This window comes from Monodon monoceros, unplaced genomic scaffold, assembly GCF_005190385.1.
Source record: "Monodon monoceros isolate NGI ecotype Baffin Bay Population unplaced genomic scaffold, NGI_Narwhal_1 Super_Scaffold_11, whole genome shotgun sequence".
NCBI lineage: Eukaryota > Metazoa > Chordata > Mammalia > Artiodactyla > Monodontidae > Monodon > Monodon monoceros.
In genome coordinates, this window is record NW_021703767.1 from 59,517,769 (window position 1) to 59,536,488 (window position 18,720).

At 41.2% G+C, this 18,720-nt stretch overlaps 2 protein-coding genes across 15 annotated transcripts in view; one reads left to right on the forward strand and one right to left on the reverse strand.

Moving 5' to 3' along the window:
* The window catches only part of BOC (BOC cell adhesion associated, oncogene regulated), a 244,718-nt gene extending 241,168 nt beyond the window's left edge, over positions 1 to 3,550 (forward strand). For all 6 annotated transcript variants that reach the window (XM_029215119.1, XM_029215124.1, XM_029215125.1 and 3 more), the window contains one exon: positions 255 to 3,550. In XM_029215119.1, coding sequence (XP_029070952.1) covers positions 255 to 442 — 188 coding nt within the window. In that variant the 3' untranslated portion in view covers positions 443 to 3,550. The remainder of the gene's footprint in view (positions 1 to 254) is intronic.
* The window catches only part of CFAP44 (cilia and flagella associated protein 44), a 161,258-nt gene that overhangs the window by 3,108 nt on the left and 139,430 nt on the right, over positions 1 to 18,720 (reverse strand). For 7 of the 9 annotated variants that reach the window (XM_029215118.1, XM_029215114.1, XM_029215112.1 and 4 more), the window contains 7 exons: positions 17,338 to 17,448; positions 15,920 to 16,050; positions 14,733 to 14,849; positions 13,658 to 13,859; positions 9,788 to 9,948; positions 8,125 to 8,259; positions 4,326 to 5,194 (listed from right to left, as the gene is read on the reverse strand). In XM_029215118.1, the coding sequence (XP_029070951.1) occupies positions 5,021 to 5,194; positions 8,125 to 8,259; positions 9,788 to 9,948; positions 13,658 to 13,859; positions 14,733 to 14,849; positions 15,920 to 16,050; positions 17,338 to 17,448 (1,031 nt within the window). In that variant the 3' untranslated portion in view covers positions 4,326 to 5,020. Of the gene's footprint in view, positions 1 to 4,325; positions 5,195 to 8,124; positions 8,260 to 9,738; positions 9,949 to 13,657; positions 13,860 to 14,732; positions 14,850 to 15,919; positions 16,051 to 17,337; positions 17,449 to 18,720 lie in introns of those variants that run through there. The other 2 variants (XR_003792411.1, XR_003792412.1) reach the window with 2 other exon arrangements.

Sequence of the window (18,720 nt, forward strand, 5' to 3'; positions counted from 1 at the left end):
CCCTGGTTATAGGGTAGATGCATGAGGGTCTCCACGCTTTCACCACTGAAATGTGCAGGTGGGACGTGGGTAAGAAGTGGCCCATACTTAGAGGGAGTGTAATTGTCCTTTTTGTGGTTGTAGGTCTCTGTCCTTCCTCTAAAGCCAGTAACCAGCTCCCAGAGAGAGCCCAGAGAGAGGGTGACCCAGTACTGCTGAGCACTAGTTCCTGGTCAGTCTGGATTCTAACGTTTCCCACTTTTCTCTCCCCTCAGGGTCCCGGTGCTGCTTGGGCCTCGTACCGGTTGAAGAGGTGGCCAGTCCTGACTCCTGCCCTGCGGGGAGAGGAGACTGGTGTCCCCAGCACCCCGTGGGGGCCTACGTAGGGCAGGAACTTGGGATGCGGCTCTCCCCCAGCCCACCGGTTCACATGTCTTTTGAAATACCACCTCCTACAATTTAGGCAGAAGCTGATATCCCAGAAAGACACTATATATTGTTGTTTCTTTAAAAAAGAGAGAAAATTGGTATTTATTTTTCTATAATAGCCATATTTATATATTTATGCACTTGTAAATAAATGTATATGTTTTTATAATTCTGGAGAGACATAGGGAATCCTCCCCACTGAGGAGGTCTGAGGTGGGAAGCAAAGAAGCCGCAATGGAACAGGAGTCAACCGGGAAAGAGCAGCACAGACTGAGGAGGCAGCCCGTCCCTTAGACCCTCCGCCGCTGCCTGGGCCCCTGCAGAAGGCCCACAGAGAAGCCCGTGGAAGGAGGACTCCTAGGCACACTGTCCACAGTGACTGCAAGAGAAGGGCCAGGGCCACGCGATCGGAGGCTGCAGCCACCCGCGACAGTGGCTGGATCTGGTGCTAAAGGAAACGTTTTCCCGTTTTCCCAAGATGCCCGTGAGACTAGACTAAGATGTGTATAGTACTATAGGCATTAACAAACCTTCCAGAATCAATAATCTGTGGCAACATATCTCTGTAAAAATAAACACTGTAATGTCTAAATAAATGTTTAGTCTTCCCTGTAACCTACAGCTCAGTCACGTATGAGTCAGCGTTCTCTTTAGATGTTAGGATTCAGTCTGAGTATTTGAAGAAACATCCACTTGTGATGTTTTCAGATCCATCGAGGAGAAGTCTGGAAAAGGTAGCAAATGTTTCTAATTTTGTCTTTTTAAATATTGACTCTCAGTTGTGTTTTCATTAACGCAGATGCGTGGTAACTGTTTAGTCCAAGAGGGACACAGTGCACAGTGGGCGAGGAGAAGCAGATTCACCGTTCTCTGACTGGACTCGAGGTAAAGCTATGGTCAGGTCGGAAGGAATGAGGCTCACCTTTTCTATACAGGTGTGTGTTGAAGACTATTTTCTCCAAAATGCCATTTAGTGAAGTGCTGTGCTACAGGTGAACATATGGTGCCTCGTAAAATTCACTTCCCTTCTTTCCAAAGAAACAGCAACGTGGCCGGGGGAGTTGACTCACTAGTTGTTTAAAATCAACATTTACTCACTGCCGTCCAACCACAGGATCAACCTTTGTCCGGGCAAGTGGAAGTAGATGGAGGCTGAAGCTTTTTGCTGAGAGCCCTACCACACTTTAACTGTTTTCAGGAGGGAAATGTACCTTTTAGATTTCAGTAGAGTTGAGTTACAGATGAAATGCCACTTGAAACACTTAATCCTCTTCCGGGTCATCAATGGCAGACCCTAGCTTCACACTCCAGTCACAAATTGAATAAAGTCCTAAGAAAGCCCCAGGAGGTGACTGATGGTCTAGGGCAAGTGCGCCCTCTGCTGGCCATAAGAGAGTCCTGCATCCTTTCTCTGTCCAGCAGCTAAATTGGAACATGGTTTTCAGAAAAGCAGTCTTTTAAAAATATTTCAAGAAATGAAATGAAGGACTGTAGGAATACGGAAATGACAGGAAAGGAGACGTAGAGCAGGGAAGAGAAGAGATAAGATATTGTGACTTCAGACACAATCTGGCATCAAGGGCCTAGAGGTCACTTCCAGAAGAGGGACAGATCTTACCTCTCAGATCTGGGCTATAACTCAACTTCTAGCCCATTGGCTTTTGAAAACAAAAAAACTCCCCTGTTTTCTTAATGCCTGATGATCCCAGTGGTTGTCAAGGTGAGTTTTGGTGAACTTTATGGAAGTGGTATGGTTCCAGTGCTGTGCAGAAAGCAGTTTTATGTGACAACAGTGCTTTTAGCTCTCAAAAAAAAAAAAAAAAAAAAAAAGTCTGGGAATGAAAAAGCACTCCTAAGGCAGGTTAAATGAGATAAGTGTACATATTTACTTTAGCCAATTGCAGGAGAGGAGGAAAAGGTTAGGCATCAGGCCTTTAAATTTTAGCCTAGAAAAGGAAACAGCTTAGATATTCAGTTTCATCGCATCTTGCATTTCTTTAGATTCAGGTTAATTATTATAGTGCCTTTTAAAAATCTGATTCAGTCAGCAATGGCTATATAAATTAATCAAAAGGAAGAGTAAGACCTAGTTGGGCAGGAGCTGGTGGTGGTGGTGTGGAGTTCAGCTCATGGCTCAGGACAGCCACACAGGACAGGCTGAGTCGGCAGGAATGAGAAACTCCTTTTCCTGTGAAGTTCTGACAGAGGGGCTGGACTCTACAGGTTTTCTTTCAATGTTGAGATTTGATGATACTATGGACGAGGGTTCAGAATAGCCAAGGGACATTAACAGTTGATCCACAAGTAACTCAGGCAGATTTTTGGCCTCTTTCAAAGGTGAGGCTGCCTTCTCTAAGGGCACAGCAGGAGGCAGAGCACAGATCAGGAGACTAGGACAGCTTTCCATCCACCCCCAGCCAGGGCTGCACCCTGGTGCTCTCCTGCTTGCTATTAAACCTCCCGAAGACTCAGTTGCTATAGATTCAAGACTAAGCCTGGGATCAATGAAATGAAACGAAAGCTATCTTTCTTATCTAATTCAAAATAAAAATGAATTAACTGTATTGTCAAATCCCAAACATGCTGTATGAATGCCTAGTATTGTAAACTTTAGTGATTTTTATCTAGTTCAGTTTGGGAAAAAGTAATAATCCTGACTGGTTTTACTCTGAGTTGATAAGACACATGGAATCCTTGACATGGCTCTTCCATAGACTAAATTCATTCTTGCTGCAATTAGAATCACAGGATTTAGAATAGGAAGAAGCCTCAGAGCTTATCCAGATCTCTCATTTGTCTGATAATGAGGCCCAGGAAAATAATGTAACTTTTACCCTAGCTCTCACCACAACAAGGGGATAGTGTCTCCTCCGGGACCACCCACTGTATCCAGGCGGTCGCTCAAGGTCGTAGCCAGCCAGTTACCTAAGTTTGGTGGTAGCCCCTCCTGCTGCAGCCAAGCTTCAGATGGACGCGGCCCCAGCTTACAGCTTGACTACAACCTCGTAAGAGACCCGAGCTGGAAACACCCAGCTAAGTAGCTCCCAGCTTCCTGACCCTCAGAAACTGGGTGAGATAATGTTGTTTTAAGCTATGTTTGGGGGTAATTTTTTATGCAGGAATAAATAAGTAGGTAAAACACTCAGAACTGTGACTAGCACATTTTTTTGAAATGCTTGAAGGGCACACATAGTTTAGGGTGTACAGCAGAGAATGTGATAAAGGGTGCTCTCCAGTAGAAAAGCTGCTACATCAGAGCTCTGTGGTGATAGGCACAAACAGTAAGCTATTTGGACCTCTCAAATAGGAGTATGAAAGGATCTTAGAGACACAACAGGCCAAGTGGCCCCCTGTAACATGTATATATTCCAACATACAAAAGACCCCAAGTCCTGTCTATAATTTTGGGGGGCAGATCAGCAGGCTAGACAGGTTACGAAAACTTGACCTTGCTGAGGTCACTTTCTACATTGGTGCAACATTGCCGCCTTTACCTTTCCTTTTCGGTAACCAGTTCATATTCTGGGATGGCCTCAAGGGAGTAGCTCATTAAAATGGACCCACAGAGCACGGAATTTAAAGTGCTATGTTCTATTGCTAACAAACAGGAATCCAAATATCAGTGAAATCATTCTTAGATGAATTCCACTGACTACTTACCCCCAAACCAAAGGAATACTCCCAAATTAGTTTAAATGTTATGTACAATCAAAAGTGATTATTAGAGTTGATCTCTCAGTGATGGGATCTATTTCATTACTTCCTGATCTATATCAAAACCAGCAAACGACTCAAGTAGAAACAGAAAGAAAATGGCACAGGACATGAGAAACTATAGGAAATGCTTAGGATACTGGTAGAGTTGCAGACACCTTTAGAGAAGAGCCTCCTTCTTAACCATTTTGCAAAACACACTTCTCTGCTCCACCCAGAGCTGAGGAGGTTGCTAAAACTATGGGTGATCCAGGAAGCTGTTTATTTTTTTGCTTTATGCCAGTCTAAAGCAAACTGCTCTGCTCTTTCTGTCTGCATTTCCTGAATCCCGACCCCTCAAATAACTGCTTTATGAAGTTAACAATGTCAAAATTCTAAATTGCATTTTTCTCAGATATTGTTGGCAAAATAGTTTTTGTTCTCTTGTGCCCTCTCAGAGAATACCTGATAACATCAAAGTTTATTTTCCAAGGATCCAACGACCAAGAAAAGGAAGTTTTCTCACGGTTTGCTGAATGACCGATTTTCTTGCTAATGGCTAAGAATTCAGATAACCAAAAAACAAATTTCCTAAAACAGGATATATTACCGATGGTTTCTGGCGATTTGAGGTAACAGCCTCCTAAGACTTCATATTCGACCCAGTTGGTTGCAAACACATCTGCATTGGTTCAGTTCAATAATAAGTAGCTGTTGGGTGCTGTAGTCAGTTTTAAGATAAGCAGTTGGGGGGAAATTATTAAAACTACATGACTGGATGTGGTTTTAGACTTTCAGATAAGTTCACTTTAAAACAGTAGGATTGTTGCAGGCGACAAGGAAACAGAAGTTCTGTTGAATTAAGTGTCAGAAATCTTGGCTGGATTTGAGAAAAAAGCAAACTTAAGGCCCACGGGCTTCATTCATTCTCTCGTGGCGAGTGAATCGGGGGGAGAACAAGGCCACCTTTCTTACGCAAAAGAGCAACCTCTTCCTTTAAGGCCAGAATCCTTTCGGCCTGGACTTGGATCAATTCAGTGACCTTCTCTCTGGCCACAGTATCTGCTTTCCGGGGGCCCTGGAAGGCGTTTCCCTGTTGAGAGAAAACACCTCCCTGCTTTAAGCACCATTTGGACTATGGAAACACCCCTGTCTTAATTTGTCTTTTAGGTGTGCCTGACTTAAATAGCCATCGCTCCTGATTTTAAGAAGCCTTCAAGTCCTCCACTGAAATCCCACCATGGGAAAGGTGTCCCTTTGAGCTAATAAGCAACTCTTAAAATGCAAATCCCCTTTAGAGGGTAACTCATTAATCTAGCTATCAGTCACTCATACCCCACAGGGCTCATCGCTGGAATTCTAAAAGGCTAGATACCTCCTTTTCCTATACAGCCCATATCTTGTTTTCCAAAAAAGAAATCTTTATTCCCTCATCTGATTTCTTCCCCTGCCCAGCCAGTTCCTGCTCATGTTTCAGACATCATTTTTAGGGAGGATTTCTTCACCCCATGGGCTGGGTTAGGATTCCTGCTCTACGTTCTGTCAAATCATCCATCACTCATCACTGTAGTTATTAGACTGAACCATTTGAAATTTGTGACATGTGACCATTTTTTAACCTAAAAAGTAGCAGTTTCCTACGGTTTGACCTAAGTGCTTGTTTGATATCTTTCTTGCTAGATCCTGTGCCTTAGAAATAAGAGCCCAATATGCCTGGATCTCACCACTCTACCCAGCATCCGCCCTAGAACTTGTTAAGAGTCTGGCATTTGGGCAGCAACCACAGAGCTGGGGCAGCTGTTTGTGACTCTGAAGGAAACTTCAGCCACTGAGAGAGTCACAGAGATACTGGCCCTGACATCACAGCCCCACTAAACTAAAACCCCTCAGTCATATCCTGCAGACTTCTTGTTAAGTGAGGAAAAGCACCCCTATTTGTTCAAGCTACTCTCCAAAAGTGGGGCTTTTGGTTATTTGTAGCTAAATGCACGGCCCCTCATGCCCAGTCAGTCCAGACGGTCACTCTGAAGTCACCTTAGCTTTTCCCTCATTTTCTCTTTACCATATCCAAACAATTTTGGCTCTTCTTACTTTGAAACGCCTTTGACTGTTGGTTTTTTGTCCTTGCCATCTTCATCCCAATCCATGCCTAGATTGTTGTAAGAGTAATAGCTATGGAGTCAGCTTGGGAGGCAGACAGCCCTCAGTTTAAAAACAAACTTCCCATTCACTGCAGCTCTATTTACAATAGCCGGGACGTGGAAGCAACCTAAGTGTCCATCAGCAGATGAATGGATAAAGAAGATGTGGCACATATATACAATGGAATATTACTCAGCCATAAAAAGGAACGAAACTGAGTTATTTGTAGTGAGGTCAATGGACCTAGAGTCTGTCATACAGAGTGAAGTCAGTCAGAAAGAGAAAAACAAATACCGTATGCTAACACATATATATGGAATCTAAAAATAAAAAAAATTGGTTCTGAAGAACCTAAGGGCAGGACAGGAATAAAGACACAGACGTAGAAAATGGACTTGAGGACACGAGGAGGGGGAAGGGTAAGCTGGGACGAAGTGAGAGAGTGGCATGGACATATATACACTACCAAATGTAAAATAGCTAGCTAGTGGGAAGCAGCCGCATAGCACAGGGAGATCAGCTCGGTGCTTTGTGACCACCTAGAGGGGTGGGAGGGAGATGCAAGAGGGAGGGGATATGGGGATATATGTATATGTATAGCTGATTCACTTTGTTATACACAGAAACTAACACACCGTTGGTAAAGCAATTATACTCCAATAAAGATGTTAAAAAAAAAGAAACTTCCCCACGTATTAGCTCTGAGAGCATGAGCACGTTACTTCACCACTCTGAGCTTTGGAAAGTGGTATTTTGAAGATTCAGTGAGACAGCCAATGGAAAGAGACCATACATGTAAAGCTATATATATAAAGACATACTATGTAACGAGACCTACACAATTAATTCCCTTTCCCAGTCAACTGATCTGCCTCCAAACTCTTTCCTCTCCAAGGTATCTGGACGTTCAAAGCACATCAAGTCAACAGATGTTTACTCACTGACGACTCTGTGAAGATTCTGTCTAGGCATCACCGCTCTTGAATACTGCTGTGACTCTTTGCTCAATAATTCTTTAGTGGATAAAGGGCCTTTGATACTCAGATTCTAGTCTTCCCCTCTATTTTAGTTGTAAACCTCCCAAAGCCTCTTATTCATCCTTTCTTTTGGACTTTTGCTTAGACAGTGATTCTTCAGCTCTAGCATGCAGCAGAATCACCTGGAAGGCTTGTTCTGGATTGCTGGACCCCTCCCCCACAGCCTCTGATTCTGTAGATCTGGGGGAACCACACTTTGAGAACCCCTGGCTTAGAACATTTCCTGGGCGCGTAAAGAAAACCAAGAGGAAAAAAAAAGCATTTTTGCAGGTACTATTAAAAGATTATAGCACGTAGTTCGGAATATGCCATACGTGTGTTATGTCCCTAGAAGGCAAGGCTTAAATAGGGTGAAACTTTATAAATAAGTATTATCCACCACATGCTGTATTAAGTACTACTAGGTTAGCCTCAATAAATATTATATAAAAGCAAGTTGAAAGCCCTAAAAAGTAACAGGTGTTTTAATAAGTAACATGTGGCCTCCCATAATTCAGGAGGCCCCCTTTAGGTCAAAGGAAGTAAACCTGTATTGGAAATGGATGTTTGACACCAAATTCAGGGAGCGTGTTGATGTCATCATTTATACCTAAGTAACCTTACCTCTCCAAGGGCCAAGGCAAATCCCTTAATTAGTACTTGTATGAATTCATGGTACCCAGTAGGCATACAGTAAAGCTAGTCCCTCAGGCTCATTGTAATGTAGACGGTATCAACTCTGTCCTCAGGGACCCAAGTGGGCCAGAAACGTCCAAGATCAAGGTTTGTTTAAAAGCCAGCACTTGATACTCCCTTTATAGAACATCCCCAATTCTGACAAAAGGTCTGAAGAAAAGGAACATACCTGCTGGTTCTGTAGAATATTCAACTGAGAATCAAGTTTCTTCTTTTCAGTACATAAATCATTCATCTGATGAAGTTTTTTGGTGTGTTCTTTTGTCTTCATCATCAATTCCCATCGCACTTGAGCAATCTTTTCCTACCGGGGCAGAAAGATGCAAAATGGATTAAGTGAGTGAGGAAGCAGAGAAAAATGAATGATTTGATCAAAACCACCAGGCAAGTGGAGTGATGTGCACATAGAAAAATACAATAAGCCAATAATACCAGAAGCAAGTGCACTGGGTCTGGTTTGATTAAAGAAGAATGAAAGCGGGATGAAAGTAGGTAAAAATAAGATAGACATCACTCCATTGTTGAACAGTGACATTAGCGTGCATACTGAGTGATGGTATTCGTTCATTGAAAGGGAGAATGATCCTTTAAGCAGGAAATGTTCCTGTATTGCTTTTTCCCCAGTCTTGGCCCAGGATCCTCAAGGTGACCCGCTTGAATGGCCATACATCTGCCAGTGGCTTTCCTTTGTTCTCCTACTACTCCAACAAATTATTTTAGATAGCGCGTATTATCTCCAGCACTACCCTGATAGGGACCATCCCACTGACACGAACACTGAAGTAATTTGTTTCTTCACGGTACAGTGGCAAATCTTCGATAAGATGAGACAAGATAGCACTAGGAGGGACTTCCCTGGTGGTCCAGTGGTAAAGAATCCACCTTCCAGTGCAGGGGACACAGGTTCAATCCCACATGCCATGGGGCGACTAAGCCCACGCACCACAACAATTGAGTTTGCGCGCATCAACTAGAGCCCACGCGCAGCAAACTACAGAGCCCACGTGCCCTGGAGCCCAGCGCGCCACAACTAGAGAGAGAGAAAACCCGCACGCCACAACTAGAGAGAAACCCGAGCAGATCTTGCGCCGTCACAAAAAAATCCCGCATGCCTCAACAAAGACCCCGTGTGCCGCAACTAAGACCTGAGGCAGCCAAAAAAAATAATAAGGAAAATAAATAAATATTAAAAAATAAAAGAGCGCTAGGAACCTCTCCTCCTTCCCTATGTACTGTGAAGACAGAAAACTGGAGAAGCCATAATTATTTGTGGGCTTATAAAATCTTTGTAAAAGTTCCTGTCTCTGAATCAGGCTGTAACTGGGGTACTGCCTCATCTCATGGCTCTGGGAACAGTGTAGGCATTTAATACCTTCTAAGACCCTACCAGCTAAATAGTATATACCTTGTTATAAAATGTATTACTCAGAGATGTTTTTTCTAACTTCCAGAATGGAAATAGCATCAAAAGCTATGTAGAATAATACAATTAGGTCCTCAGAGTATAGCAGTTCATGTCTAACACTATTAGAACGTTTATACATTAATGCAGACCTCAGAGTAGAATCTCTCTGTAATCTTTCATGCGATTTTGCCATCATATTTACATGAATCCTGGATCCCAGACCCAATGCTAGTGCTTTCATCCCAAGATAGACCAGTGGCTCAACTAAGTAAATGGTAAGAAAGCCGAGACAGGCTTAAGATCATGGAGGAACCAAGTGGGGCTCACACACGTGTCTCCAGGTGTACAGATGCTTCGCAGGAACCACTGAAAGCTCACCAGGAGTTCTTGCCTCCACCCAGTGGATCACCTGCCCTCTCATCCTAACCTCCCACATCTTCATTTCCTTTGCGTTTGATAGCTCCTTTCGAAGTTTCTTGATCTTTAGTTCTTCAAGTGTTGTATTCACAGAAAGTGTCTGAAGGGCTTCTAGGTTGATCACACGGCCAAACTTGCTGACCATTAGTTGACTGACTGTTTCTTCCATTTCTAAAAGAAGACAGTCACTGTCAGGTTGTTCACCAGATCCCACTGTTATTAAATGAATAATACCAATACCACTACCATTCTAAGGAACAGCTTTTGCAAGAAGATAAGAGATTTTACGTTACCAGTTGGGTTTTCCTCTGTGACTTTTCACCTACTACTTTCCTCACCTAGAATGCACATTGCTCTATTGTCTTTTCATCTACTTCAAATTCCTGTGTAAAAGGGACTCATCTTTCCCAACTGGCTACACCTGATCTGCCCCTCCTCAGATTATTCATGGGCCCAAATGGGATTATGAAGCCTTCAGTTTTTAACTTTTTATTACTGATCTCTATAACATCTGGTGTTGAGAACAGAACAGTCACTGAACAGAAGTTTCCATCTTATTCCAAGTAAAAATATTAAAATCCTTGCAGTGGTTCACAAGGTCCTACCTGTCCTGCCCTGCCCCTATTATCTTTCCCACCTCCTTTCCCACACCTCTCTCCTCATTCACTCCAGACATCTTTTTCTCAACCTTCTCAAACATTCCAGGCTCACTTGGATATTCTCGTATGGAATTGTCTGGAATTCTCTTCCCGAATAGCCACATGATTCACTCCACACAGCCCATTTTCTGAAAACAAGTTGTGAGACTGGTGAAAGACTCATTTCCAAAACACCCATTTCTGAAGGTGTAACCAAATGTAATTTGTCCCCTAACCAGGGAGAACCACATCTTAGTAAGTATATCACCTTTCCAGGGAGCTCTTCCCTGGCTTCCTATGGACCTCAGCACTCTTTCCCAGTCCCTTTCTAATTTTTCTTCTTAACAGTCCTCTCCATCTAACATGCAATATGTTTTACTTTTGTTTACTGTGTTTCCTCAACATGTGAACACTGGAAAACCTGGAGAAAATTCCATTTGTGGAGTCTGAGCTCCCCAAGAAAGTATAATCTTGTAACAAGATTTTCTCAGTCACCAGAGTCCCCTAAGTGAAGTCTGAAGGCCCTAAGGTATAACAAGATGATGCAATTCTGTTACAATACAGGAATTTGTATTCAGGTATAATCGTTATGGCTGCCATTTTACACAATCCAGGGAGGGTTATTCATTTCTATTCTACGTGAGTGGCACCCCATGGACTTGTGTCATGCGGTGGCCATGATACTCAGTGATGCAAATGAAATGACTGGATTATTGGCACATGTGTGGCTAGCCTGTGGCTGCCTGCTTGGCCTCCCTCAGTAAGAACCTTGACTTCCCCCAGCTAGCCCCATATAACAGGGTGCCCTCTCCCAAGGCAGCCTCATGTACTAGGACATGGACTCTGGTCGTTGCCCTTCCCACTGTGGAGCCAGCCTAACAACACCCTTCTCCTGACTCACTTAGGCCAGCTAGTGTTCCCTGGGCACATAAAGCCTTCTGGAACACTCCCCATCCTCTGTCCCCATGGCTGCAAGCTGTGCTCTCCTTGAAAAGGAGAGAACTTACCTCCCCACCCCATGTTCTAGACTCTCCTCTTCTTCCCCATTGGGTCTAGGGATGGAGGCAGGCAACAGTGAGTGACTGTGGTGTTTCTCATCACTGGTAAGCATTTGTTCTTTGAGATACAGTAAAGGAACCACTCCTAGCTTCACCTTCTGAATTAGGAGATCAGACTTTAACCAGACTCACAACTTGCTTTCAGAAAATGCACCGGGGTTAGGAGAAGAACTCAAAGTCACTGAATAAAACTTGAACCACATGGGACTTTTTTTTTTTTTTTAATTTCAACTAACATTCCAGAAATGTGAATACTTCATTTCATCTTCTTCACACATTTTTCCAAACTGTGAGGTTACTCAGATGGAAATAAGCTTCTTTCCTCATTTCCATACTAGTTTGTTCCTTGGTTTGACAAATAGTATTTCCAAATATAAACAACATTCACAGGCTACAGAAGCCAAAGGAATGTGAAGTACGTGAGAAACATTGGGGCCTCAAGGTTTATACGTGAGAAAACTCTATGTCTCAAATAAGTGTTATTCAAACATAGAGTCTTAACATGTATTTTAAAATTTTATAATCCAGCCACCCATGAGGGTAGAACCATCATCACTCATTAGAAACTGACCTCTACAAATCCAAGCAACTGGGATAGACTGAACGCTATATTCTTCCCATTTTTCTTTTTCAAATTTTCTTTTAAAAAATATTATTCAATTGTGGTAAAATACACATAACAAAATGTACCATTTTAATCTTTAAAGTGTACAGGTCTGTGGCATTAAGGTAGATGCTATTATAGTATTGGTAATATTATTATTAAAGTTGGAATACTTCATCACTTACACATATGTTCCATATATCAAATATTCAAAAGGTATTTTAAAAGAATTGTCTTTACTCCATACATCTTATACTATACACCTCAATTCCATCTGAATTAAGAACGTAAATGTGAGGAACACTACTAATGGAAGAAACGATAGAAAAATATCTTTGTGACCTCAAAATAGGAAAGGATTTCTTAAGACACACACACACACACACAATGAACAAACTATAAATAGATTGATAAAATTAATTATATTGAGATTTTTAAATGTCTGTATCCCAAAAAGATACAGTAAATAAAGTAAAAAGGTGAGACACATATTGGAAAAGATTCGAAGTGAATGTAATGGACAAAGAAAGACATAAAATGTAGGAAGAAACTCCCTACAACCAATAAAATAAAAAAAAAATGGGCAAAGTGTATGACAGGCAAGAAAAGGAAACACAAATAAACAGCAAATAAGCTATGTGAAGACATTCAACCTCAAGGGCTTCAGGAAACAGTGAAATACAATTTTAACATCTACGAGGTTGGCAGAAATATGAAAGTCTAGCAGTATTAAGTGTTGATTAGACTGTGGAGCCCAGGAAATTCTCACACTGCCAAGGGAGAGAAAAGGGTACAGCCACTTTGGAGGGCAACTTGACAATACCCAGGAGAATGGAAAATGTACACACCCGCCTCTCACCCAGAGCCCCCAGTCCTGGGGACTCACCTCCTTCCACACATGCACAGGGAGACATGTACAAGAAGGTTCACTGTAACACTGTCTGTAATCATGAAAAGTTACAAGTACCCTAAATATCCATCAACAGGAGACTGAAGAAAAACTCTTTTATAGTCCTACAATGGAATATTGTAGTACCAGTTAAAATGAGTAATTATCTGTAGCAATACGGATTACTCTCAAAAACTGGTTTAATAAAGTGAACTGCAAAATGATAGGAATAATATTATATTACAGTTAAAAACATACAAAGGCACTTTGTATACTGTGTGTGGATACATCCGTATGTATACAGACGTGCCTGGTGGTTGATTCTGGGGAAGTAGAGAGCAGAACAGTATTATAAGGAGAAGGGCCTTCAGTTGTATCTTCAATGCTTATTTCTTAAGCTTGGTAGTGGGTACAAGGGATATTGCTGTATTATTCTATAATTTATTATACATAAAACCTTTAAAAATTGCGAGAAACTGTCTCTGTGACAAAATATTTATCCTTTTAAAACAGGAGAATGACCTTTTGATAGAATCAGGAGAGAGAGTAAGTGGGAAGACGGGAAGGTGTTATTTCCTCTCAGTGGCTCTGATCTGTGATGACCTACTGTTTTCAAAGTTGGAGATGTCACTTGACAGTTCCCTCTCTAATCACTAAATATTACTAAATAAGCCACGGGCTTAATACTCACTCTGTATAGTTTTGGCCATCTCTCTCTTTTCTCGGATGAGCTGTTTACGCCGTTCCCGGCAATCTTTGTTAAGTTTTTGCTGCTGGGAATTTTCCTCGTGGAGCTGGACAATTCGTTCTTGCAGTCGTCCCAAGGAGTGGTTCGAAAAGACCAAAGTTCCAGAAAGATCACTAGGTATTTCTCCGAATACCACATACTCTATCTACAAAAGCAAAACAAAACAGAAATCAAAATAGACAAAGATCAAGCTAAATTGAAGGTCATGGAAAGCATAAGGGAAACACTTCTTTCTCTGTCCCTTGTCACCACTAAGTAAGGTAAAAGCAGGAAGCCACTTTCAAATAGAAGTCACATTATGTCCCTCTGCGACAGCACTTCTTTCCGAAAAGACCATGCTTGATATCTACTGCATAAGGATGGAACGGACACTTCAGGGTTGGCATATTAGGCAAATTGCTACAGATCGCTAATCCTGTTTGGGTCAGGTTAAACAAGATGTATGTAAGGCTGATCTTAGGTTTTTCTTCTAACATACAGCTTTCTCTATTTACGTGACAAAACATGGTACTTCGCTGATATGATCTCTGCATTTTAATGTAAGTTGTAGTTTGAGCGGGATATAGAGATGAACAAAGAGAGGGAAAAAAGAGAAAGAATATTTTCCTTTTATCTTAACCTCCCTCATTAACAAGTAGAGATTAAGCGAAGCTACTTCTTGCATCATTAGTTCATGTCTACTTAAAGATGGTGTGAAAAGTGACATGTGTCCGAGAGCCAACATTTCAACCTCCAAGCCATTCCCTTAAGTCATAGGCTTCTCATTTCTTCAGACTTGAAATGATTCAACTTTCAAAGTGATAATGGACCACAGGGAAATATACATGTTTTCATATTATGCTTTTATAACAATCTCAGAAGGGGTAAGAAAAGTTGGGGTGTCATTCTACAGGTAGATTTCTCAGCCAAGGACTGCACTTCTGCCCCCTAGTGGCCCATGAATTTTTCTCTGGAAAAGCCTGAGTGTCATATGGCTTTCCTGCTCAGACAGGGTGGGGCAACCTCTTAGACCCGTCACCTGGTGGAGCTTGAGAGGAATCACAACCAGCAGTTCATTCAACCGCTGCTGCTTCTCACGTTGATAAGCCTCCAGGGCCTCCTCGGCCATGTTCAGATTAGTTGCCACAATCTTGACCTGTGGAAAGCCCCATGTGTGAGATGTTGAAAAGATTCACTGAATATATTCCCGAGGTGGTAAATGAAGCCTTTCTGGGAGGAAGCAAAAGCATGAGCTGGATCTGCTTTGTTGGGCTGTGATTAAACGGACGATCCCAGTCTGCAGCCCAGCAATATATATTATTCTCTTCCTGCTAAGTCATGATCCACACCACCTTTTCAATTGTTCCAATGACCCCAGAGTTGTATAGGTTTTGTTAATGAAAACTCAGAAGACTTGTCCCCATCTCCCTTTTGTTTTCTGCAGTAAAAGCATCTCTCAGCCTGGAATGTCTTTGTCAGGATGGTTCAAATCTCATTTGGTCATAATGACATCAATAAACTAGAGAAAAAAGCCCTTTAAAGTAATGAAACTACTAACTACAGTATTTCTAAAGCACATAGCTTCATCTCCTAAAATACTAGAAAGTTTTCCAAATCATTTCCTTGTTCAAGAGGGGAAGCAATCTATCAAAAATATTTCTGAATATGAGTCAAGTGATGCTGCTCTAGGAAAGAGTACCTAAGACGGAAGCTGAGCAGATACAGCAGAAAAATCACATAATTGTCCCAGAAGTTTAGTTTAGTGGCCTCCCACATGGAATGCATACACCCCAGAGTGTCAAAGTCATCTACTGGGGTCCAGAAAGAAGTTTCAATTTCTATTTACTTTTATCTTATTCTTGTTAATTTCTGTTTTTGCAAATGTTTCATAATACATAAAATATATTAGTACAATAGTTCATGTATATAATTTATAAATAAATATACATTTATTGTGGGAATATGTGCTCCACAATTTTTTTACTTATAGAAGTATGTAATCAAAAAAGTTTGGAGGCCAGTGATTTAGATAAAGAAAGTCCCAGTCATTAAAAGAGCAATGGCCCCTCAACCACAACTGTAAATGGATATAACATGGGAAATGTCTGTTCTCTTACAAGAAGTCCTAACTCATGCCATTGCTATGAAATAGCAATATTATAGCTGCAAGGAGATGTAGCTTTTTGGGAGAGGATGAACAGACCTGAGAAGGGCAGACCAACATACTTTTTTGGACAATGTATCATATTCCTTTCTGAGGTTATCGATCATTTTCTTTTCTTCAACTAAGGCCTCTTCAATGTCTAGCCTTTTCTCTCGAAGTTGAAGGGCCAGTTCAAAGAGACCCTTATCACAATCTGAAAAGACAGTCAAAAGAGTAAAGCAGCCCCATTTGTTAGGGAATGTAGTAATACAGTAAGTGTGGACTTTGGAACTTCAGAATTATTAATGTCCATCTACTCCAGCAAGGTTCCATCATACCTAGGGCTCCAGGTAGAAATTATTCTGGGTAGAAATTATTAATGGTATTAATAATCATGATAGTGGTTATGATACTAGTATTGATGTTCTGAGCAGTGCTCTGAGCCAGGCTTGGTGCTGGGTCCTTTATGTACCTTATCTCATTCAAGGCTCACAGGCCCTGCAAGGTAGAGACTGTTGTTCCCATTTTATAGGTCACAACCACCCGACCACCGTAAGTCTCAGAGAGGTCACACAGCTGATATGTGACAGAATGGGATTCAAGTACAGTACCTCTGTATTAATTTCCACTATATCACACTGACAGCCACATTTATCCACTGAGTAATTGATAAAGAATGTGAAAATATAATGGATCACTACAATGGAATTTAGGAACCATAGCTCCATCCCAAGTTCTACCACTAAACTAACTGTGAGCCTTTGTTCAAGCTGTTTAATCCTGCTATAAAATAACAAGTTGCACTACAAGATTTTCTAGCTTTCTTCCACTCATAAATATGATTTTAAGAAGATTCTTATTTTCAAAATCAAAACAAGATTTAAACTTTATTTGACTTTAAAATTTGATTTATAATTGATATGAAATACCTAGGAAAATAATTTCAGATCAAGAAGAAATAGTTTTCCTGCTGAGCCATTCATGTATTGAGCCGGTAAGAATATTGGTCTGGACTATAAGAATATTGGACTGTAAGAATATTTCAGACTGGTTTCACCAGTGAAAACAGTGAATATAAGTTGCCAAGCATCTCCAGGAAATGTAAAAATTGCCCTTACAAAACAGGTTTGAAATATGAAAACTGAATGGTTTGGCAAAAAGGAAGAGCTTTATAAAAATATACTTAAATATATATTTTTATATATAAATCTTCTGTTTCTCTATAAAATGAAACTTTCTGCACAATTTATGACTCTGAATCAACTAGAGATTGTCTGCAGATTATTTAATTGGGTACTCATAAGTAGCTGCCTCAAGAAACAGAAAATTAATTGTCCGGAGAGCCCCAAAGAGTATCCATTAGACTATACTTCATACAGATTAAGCCATCCTTTCCTTAAATATCATTATGAGACAATCGAGAAACCAAAAAAAGGGAATTTCTGGTATTATCAATCCATAGTCACACGTAACAGAGAATGCATGGTTTTACCCCACTTACTTGTTGGGCAGATAGAATCATCAAAAACGTCATCTTCGGATCCAGACTCATCTGCGTCACTCTCCAAGCTGGATTCTTCTTCACTTGAGTCATCACTTTCTTCATCTTCATCTAAGGAGAGAGGGAAACACTGTTAACAGGCAGAGAAGTTCCTGTGTTAAGACTTTAAAAAGAAATCATTTTTCAATGAGTTAGTTACTAGGGAAACAACAGGTAAATAAGGAAATTATTCAGTATTTTTAGAAGAATTTAAAATGGTTACGGATACAGAGACCACAAACTCAAATGCCTGCAGAAGGCTGTGCAATTAATTTCCAGGCATTGAGTCACAGAGGGTTGAGATCAAGATGCCAAGCTGCTTATGCTGTGACCCACCTAACACACGCTTGGTTATACAGTCCACAATTCCTAAATCACAGTGCTCTGAAAACAGAGAAGATTTTTCATAACTTCTCTGAACCGAAGTAATACCATTTATAACCTTCACTTAACCTACTTAGTGTGGATATTCATGTCCTGCTGCAGAACTATTACGATGTTTGATTTAGAGATTCTGCACCAAACCCTACTGGGGGTGTTAGTGGACAAAGACTCTCGCCTTTAACCAAACTTGAGTCAGACTCCTCTGAGTCCTCTGACTAGTCCTTGACCTTGAACTAAATGGGCTCTGTCCTGGGCCCATTTAGTTCAGTTTTAGCAAGAGTCCTGCTGAGTAATTCCCCACCCTTGATAGCTGGTCAAATTCCTTATTCCCTACCCTCAATATCTTATCACTCTGGCCTGCCTTCAACAGAAACCCTGTTAGGTCAGTTTAGCAAAGAATTACCCTACCTCTTAGTAATTTTCTATCAACTAACCCTGACCATGCTCCTTGGCTATAAATCTCCACTGCCTTGTTGTATTCAGAGTTGAGCTGATTTCTCCCCTACTACAAAATTCCATTATAGTGATCCCCCTGAATAAAGTCTGCCTTATTCTTAACAAGTGTCATGAATGATTTTTTCCTTTAACAATGTCATATTTAATACATTTTATAAAATTTTTTGAATACTAAAATACATCTGCTCCCAAGAGTTTTGGATAAGGAATTGCAGACCTCCCCCACTCAAATCTAACCCCATTTTCTTTTAAAACACCTTGAGCCCATGTGTGAACAATTGGCAATTTCTATTATATGGAACATCAAAAAAGAGAGATAAGAAGTGGACCTTATACTCACTAGAAGATTTGTTAAATTAAAATGTCTCAGAACTTTCCTGGTGGCACAGTGGTTAAGAATCCGCCTGCCAATGCATGGGACATGGGTTCGAGCCCTGGTCCAGGATGGTCCCACGTGCCGCGGAGCAACTAAGCCTGTGCGCCACAAGTACTGAGACTGCACCG